The sequence below is a fragment of the Camellia sinensis genome, chromosome 10 (assembly GCF_055761805.1).
Source record: "Camellia sinensis isolate YWXY chromosome 10, ASM5576180v1, whole genome shotgun sequence".
Classification (NCBI taxonomy): domain Eukaryota; kingdom Viridiplantae; phylum Streptophyta; class Magnoliopsida; order Ericales; family Theaceae; genus Camellia; species Camellia sinensis.
Genome location: NC_138970.1, coordinates 11,372,784 through 11,380,200, shown reverse-complemented (window position 1 = coordinate 11,380,200; position 7,417 = coordinate 11,372,784). Strand labels below are relative to the sequence as shown.

At 35.6% G+C, this 7,417-nt stretch overlaps 1 protein-coding gene across 1 annotated transcript; it reads right to left on the bottom strand.

The window, feature by feature from the left end:
• Window positions 1-684: 684 nt before the first annotated feature.
• On the bottom strand, window positions 685-5,230 carry LOC114322291 (zeatin O-glucosyltransferase). Its single transcript, XM_028269570.2, has 2 exons — window positions 4,912-5,230; window positions 685-2,958 (listed from the first exon to the last, which is right to left on the bottom strand). The coding sequence occupies exon 2, from the start codon at window positions 2,788-2,790 to the stop codon at window positions 1,387-1,389; it is 1,404 nt and encodes a 467-aa protein (XP_028125371.2). The 5' UTR covers window positions 2,791-2,958; window positions 4,912-5,230; the 3' UTR covers window positions 685-1,386.
• Window positions 5,231-7,417: the final 2,187 nt, after the last annotated feature.

The window sequence follows — 7,417 nt, the reverse complement described above, 5'->3', positions numbered from 1 at the left end:
TAAAATATTTAAAAATATTCAAAAAATTAAAAAAATCGTAACATATTTAAATATTAAAATATTTAAAATCTTAACAAAAATAAAATATTTTTAAAATATTTAAATATTTAAAATATTAAAATATTAATTTGAATTGTGTTTTGAAAAGAGTTTTGAATTATGCATTTGATTATAAGTTTTGAAAAATAATGATTATATTTTGAATTGAGTTTTGAGAAATGAGTATAGAATTATAATTTTAAAGCTCAAAACAAACAGCACATTCAAATTAATAGGTGGAACTATAATTTGAGAAGCTTACCAAACAAAACCTTAAGTTTTTATCCTGATAACAAATTAAATTTTGAAAATTTAATTATCAATTTCTGTAGTTTATAAGTGTCCCAATGTGGACTCCACCCATCTCCATTTGCAGATTTAACAGAAAAGTATTTTGTCCGCCAAAAGGCAACACAAAACCACGTCGCCTGTCTAGGGCTTTATATATTAACCCAAATTAATTTGTTACATGGTAAAATCTTGATTTTTTTTTAATTTCCCCTAGAGATTTTGTATAAGTTACAAACGAAAATGATTTTTAAACAAAATTCTCATCCAAAAAACATTCGAAATGATGTGTGAACAAAGTTTTTGAAATTATGCATCAAAACAATGAATATTTCGAGTTAAAATAAGAAAACATCATTTGTACAAACATTTGTTTAATTACCTTCACTCCAATTACAAAATATCTTCCAACACAAATTACCATTGGAGATAAAAACATTCAAAATAATGTTAGTTCTTTACTTTTCATTTAGGAGACAAAATAAGTAACCATTTTATGTGAAAAATGAGACCTTGATGTCTTTTTGATACAATTTTGAATGCATGTTGAAACCTCTATGAATCCTGAAGGGTGAAACAAAAATACAATAACATGGTATAAATAGTTCTCAATTATATATAAAATTTGCCTCTTGAATTAAATTTCTGGCCCGTCACTGCTCCGAGCCTCTCGTGTTACCACAAGCAAGAAGAAACAGAAATATTTTATCTTGTTGCAGACACATCATACCAGTTTGGGAAGGCGCTTAGGAGGGACACATAAGGGTCTGGCTGACAGTATGACATCAAGAGATAACCCAACATCGCAGATTATCAGTGAACACAATGATAGCACGCTTCATCTTCCATTGTTATTGCAAAGTCTGTAATCTAAAATTTAAAGATGATGAGGTGCTCACTGATGATCAGCATTGCAACGCATAGCAGCCAAAACCCAGTCACAAATTATCGTCGTCTATCCTTTGAAATGTCTACCTTCATGTCTGAAACTTGTTCGTGGGCATGAAAACACCAATCCAATGCAAGGAAAGTCAATCAAACCTGTGGAAAGAAAAGAACCTACCTAGTTATGTGAGCAATGAACGAATCCAACTCCAGGCGAGAAACACCGCCTTCCTCCACCGCCTGCCGGGTGGCACCACCCAGTTCCTCAGCCCTCTTCCTTATCTCTGCTCCTTCTTTTGATGTCATTAACCTCTTGACACATTTTGCAATGGTTGATGAAGTCGTTAGCTCATTCCGGTTTTCCCATCGGTTAACAACCAGACCGACCTTCAATATCTCTGTTACCAAAAATGCATTCTTTGGTTGATCAGAGTGCATCGGCCAGGCAGCTATAGGCACTCCCATGGTGATACTCTCCAAGCATGAATTCCATCCACAGTGAGTCATGAACCCACCTGTTGATGGGTGTGCCAAAATTTCTAGTTGAGGCGCCCAATCTCTCACCACCAATCCAACATCTTTTACTCTCTCTTCATAACCTTCTGGCAGCTCAGCTCTCTCAACATCGCCTGCAAAAAAATGTCCTGTATCAGCATCTCTCAACACCCAGATGAACTTTTGTTCGCTTTGTTCTAACCCCATTGCAAGTTCTTTGATCTCTTCTTCTGTCATTGAAGTAGTTGTTCCAAACGAAACACATAACACGGATTTTGGGTCTTGCTTATCAAGCCACTCCAAGCATTTGTGTTGGCTATTTGAGTTTCTGTTCTCATATATTGTCCCTGGGTTCAATGGTCCAATCGCCCATAGAGGTCTGTATTGATTTTTCTGTTCCTTTGCCAGTAAGTAAGTACCTTCAATTAATCTGCATGAGTTAGAGATACTTCCAGATCTAAATTCCAGAAAACCAGACTGAAAAGCCATAAATTTTAGGATTTCATCGGTGTAACATCCTTCCATAGATGGTAGCCCTTCTGGTATTTCTTTAATCTCGAAAGGTCTTCCCTTCATTTCCCAACTGTCGAAAAAAGAAGCAAATGCAGAAATAGGGCTAAAACCATAGGATTCTGCATTTGGTACATTAGCGGTGTCCTGAACCACATAACCCATGAGAACGTCGTGGATAACAATAACTCTTCTAGCTGTGGAAGAAATTTTGTGCAAGAGTTGAGCCATGTGGTCGCGGAGATGCAAAGAGGCTTCAAAGGATGGTATGAGATGTGATGGAAATTTACTTGGGGCATTGGGATCGGGTGGAGGAGAGAGGAAAGGAGGGGTAGGGAATTCGTGGAAATGGATTTGGGCGAAGGAAAGGCAGTTTATGCCATTGAAGCGGAGTTTTGCCTGGTGGATGTGGGTGGCAGAGCAGGCATAGTGGACTGGGATGTCATAGGAGGAGATTAGGCAGGAGAGCTGGAGGAGCTGGTTGAGATGGCTCTGGCATGGAAAAGGCACCATGATTACAACCACTTGAGCTTGTTTGGAGTCATGGCTTGGATGTTGGTTAGGAACATCCATGGATTATATTTTTTGGAAGTGTTTTCCTAATCTCCTAGTCAGAGCCAAAATGAGTGATTTTTGTAAGAAAAGCAAAACCAACAAAATTGATGTCCAACTTTGGGTTGAAGCTGTTTTGGCTAAATATCAGAAGAAGCGGCTAGCATAATCATCAGAGGTGCCCCCCACCTGCATGAGAGAGAGGGAGAGAATATTGGTTAATAACCATAGCCCCGCAATACTGTTAGACAAATGTTAACGAGTGTCCCTCGGGTATTGTTTAGTATTGAAAACGTTAAAAAGTATTTTGATTTCAGTGAAAAAATATACAATTAACAAAATAAACTAAATTCTTATAACCAAAATAAAATGATTTCACTTGTTTAGGAGAAAAAGGCCTCCGCTCATCACAATCATCGGCCAGCACATCTGCCCACCCCCACCTTCGCCCATCCACCATCGTGGTGACCTCCTCTAGCAGCCACCACCTCCAACTAGCAACAAACACCTTTGACCACCACCTCTAGCGGCCATTAACCACCACTAGCCACTATCTCCAACCGTTGACAACCACTCCCATGCCTAACAACCACCACCAACCAACTCCCATCAGCGACCTCTCAGTTGTTTTGAAAGTAAAATTTTAAAGTATTTGTACCAAACAAGTGTTTATTAATAAACACAAGTATGTTTAGTATTTTCTGTAAATAAATAAATAAATAAATAGTAAACTTTAATGTTACCAAACTAAATCTAAGAGAAAAACTACAAATTTTATGAGGCACAGCTTAAAAACAGCTTAACTCAGCTTTTGGCTTAAATTAAACTGTTTCTAAGTGTTTGGTGTAGCTTAGTTGGTGTAGATTATACCTTTCTATAAGTGGAAAATGAGCTTTTTGGTTGAATGGGGGAGGAGGTGCTTATTTTTTCAACTTAAGCGGCAAGTTGAATATCAAAGACTTAAATGCCCTTCACACTTTCAAGTTATTACAAGTGTACCAGGTATATAAACAAAACACACTCATTCTCTCCCTCTCACAAAGGAGAGGCGATTTCCAGTGGAGAGAAGCAATTTCCGGCAACGGAAGGAGCGACGATGTGGGGTCAACACAGCACATCATCCATGTCTGAAGCCTTCACCTTATAACCCAACACAACAAGGAGCTCATCAACATCTCTCTCTCTCTCTCTCTCTCTCTCTCTCTCTCTCTCTCAATTCAAGGGTAAAACCTAACCATCGCGATCAATCTGAAACCCTAGTGCTGCCGCAATCGCGATCTGCTCCGTCACGATCCGCAATAGTGATCTGCTCCGTCGTGATCTATCTTCTCTCTCTCGCTCTCTCTCTCTCTCACCAGAACCAGAGCTCTCTCTCGCTCTCTCTCTCTTTCATGTTGATCGCGATGGCTCAGGGGGTCGTTCTGGTGCTAGTGCGGTTACTAGATTTGAGCTCATCGCCGAAAATCGAGCCATTTCTAGGGTTTCGACCATCGTGGGTAAAAGAGGAGAGCAGAGAAGAAAAGAAAATAAAATGAATAAAAAGAAAAAAATAATTCATAATAATAAAGAAAAGAAATATAAAAATAAATAATTAAAATGAATATAAAAAAATAAAATTAAAAAAAAAGGCAAAAAGGTCATTACACAGCAAAAAATTATTTTTACAGTTTATTCACCAAACACTATCTATAATCTCATAACTGCACCAAACAACTTAACAACTTAGTTTAAAGTTATAACCTATAATCTATTGAGTCATAATTTATAATCATTTTTTCACACTTCTCCACAACTTTACCAAATGAGGTCATATAACATACAAACAAAAATAAAAATTGAACTTTCTGTCCAGCTTTGTGAAGAAAATAAAAATTAGCTTCCTTCTCATTCATTTTCCCCTCCATTTTCCTCCTCAAATCAAGATCCAAAAGCAACCTAAAGGAATACAGATAATGAAGACAAGAAAATACAGCAATAATAATGAAAAAATGAACACACAACTCTGTGACAATCTTTAAGATTTCAAAATTTTCCTTTCTTTTTGCCACAATTTTCTAGCAACCAAACAGAACATTACAACTCTGTGTTCCAACTTCCAAGTTTATTTCCTTGTGTAAAGAAACAGATAGATAGAGAACTTACCGAAATGATATTGATATCCCAGATCCGCAACAAAATGCCCAATCAAACACCAAAAATCCACAATCAAGTACGATCAACCCCAACCGAGTAGAGTACGTTTGGATCGAGAAGAAGAAAAAAACTACTTCAATCGTCGCCGGAGGAGACTCAGAATACGCCGCCGCCGGAAATGGTATTGTCTGGATGAGGCGACGGCCGACGAGGCGAGAGCGAGAGAGAGAGAGAGAAGGTAGGGCTTTTTTATGAGGGAAGGGAATAAGAAAATGAAAAATTACAAAGTAATAAATAAATTAAAAATCTATGATTTAATGTTTCTAATAGGGCTGGACATATGATTATTGGAGTCGTAAAAAATATTCAATCCGCAATGTTCGTATTTATTTGGATGATTTTGCAAAATCTTTAAAATTAGATATGGGTTATGATTTTTTATTTTATTTTACGGATGGCAAGCGAGTTGCGGATTTTACCCATCGACTCCGATTCGTAACTCGAATTCGGAGGCTCGAATTTGGCTTGAATTCGGAGAAGAAGAAGAAAAAGAGGAGAAGAAGAAGAAGAAGGAAGGAGGAGGAAGAAGGAGAACTGGAGAGAAAGAGGCCATCAAAATCGGGCTGGAAGAGGCGAGGTTGCGCGGGGCTGCAACGAGCTGCGGCGGGGCTGTGACGATCGGAGCTGCTGCTGCGACAATCGGAGATGCTGTGACGATCGGCGGCGGCGGAGGCACAGGAGGGGCCCTTCTCTCCTCTCTTCTCCTCCCTCTTTCTCCCTCTCTCCTCCTCTTCCCCTCTGTTCTTCTCCTGTGTTCAACGAAGAAGAAGAAGAAAAGAAAGAAAGAAAATGAAGAGAAAGAAAATGAAGAAAAAGAAAAAGAAAAATCGTAAAACAATGTCGTTTTGCAATTCGAGCCAAAATCGGGCCACATTTTTCGAGCTACCAATCATTTTCCTTTACCCATATGTGTATACAATTTTTTTTTTTTAAAAAAAATATGGTAATCAATCACTTTTTTATGTCATTATAATAATATTATAATATTATAATAATATCACACAATACTTTGTTTAAAATATTTATTCTTTAATTTTTTGCAAATCCAATTATGTAAAAAAAAAAAATTATAGGTTAGTTTTTGTGGGTGTTTGGGAAGTTGCTATTTTAGTAGGCTATTTTAGTTTTTGATTATTTTAGTAGGCTAAAATTTTTGTATTTGGGAAGGTAGTTGGATTTTTTGGTAGTTGAATGTGATGTTTGTGAGAGAAAAAGTGAAATAATTATGAGTTTGATGTGACATTTGGTCTTATTGGCTATTTTAGCCTATTTTATCTTTTTGTGGATTTTAGCCCAAAATGCCAAAAAAATAGCCTTTGCCAAACACCATTTTCAGTCTAATTTTTTGTAATACAATTTTAATGGAGGATAATGTTAAATCTTCCGCAATCAAAAAAATTAAAAAAATTGAGAAAAAGAAGCCTAAAATAATTTTTTAAAAGCAAAAACTCAATTTGCAAACTGCCTGTATACCCACACATCCACGTACGCTGTGCACAAACCGCAAACCGTACTATGGACGATTGTGAGTTCAATTTTTTCTAAACTGCAAACATGCGAATGGGTCCAAATCACAAATTAAACCGTCAAAAATCGATTCACGAGCACCCTAGTTTGTAATAAATTTTTAATTTTTAATTTATTCAATCTAAACTTGATTAACATTTATCTATATCTTTTAAAAGACAAATCTAACAAAATAATACGAATTTAATTATTAGTATGACAATTTCTATATCTATTATATGCCTTAATTATGCCGTTTGTAAAAAAATAAAATAAAATAAAATAAAATAAAATAAAATAAAATTATGATATATTGTGATATTACTAATGAGTTAATTATAATTTATTATAATATTAATTATCACTCATGGTGATGGCAATGTTGATTATGACCTGTAATACTAATTAAAAAAGAGATTTTTATTGATAAATCTATTTTAGAGTTGTTGTAACCCATTAAGTCTATAAAGGATTATTATAGCATGATTAGTCTCATGTACTTATCTTTTTATTCCATGAGGTCCATTTTACTAATTTTATATTTTTAAATAGACTGTTATGCCTTTATATATATATATATATATAGTGTTGATACACATACCACATTTCTGTTTTTTTTTTTTTTTTTGTTTATTCTGTTTTGGTAGTTTCTATCATCACCCTTTTGATCATTATTCTAATTCATATGGATATGTTTCTATTTTGCATGCTCGTTTCAAGGCTTTGATGTGCTAAGGTTTCATTGTTGTTGTTGTAGTATGGTTCGGTGATTTTGGAGTGAAAACGACGGATTGGATGGTGTTCGGTTGTGACATTTTTTGGAATAAACTAGTTGAAATCAGTTATTTTCGAGTTACAGGACGAGTGTAGGATTTCATAACTAAAGTTAGTATCATTTTGATTATGAATACATGTTCAGTTTATGTTTTGATTTATATGATGGATGAGA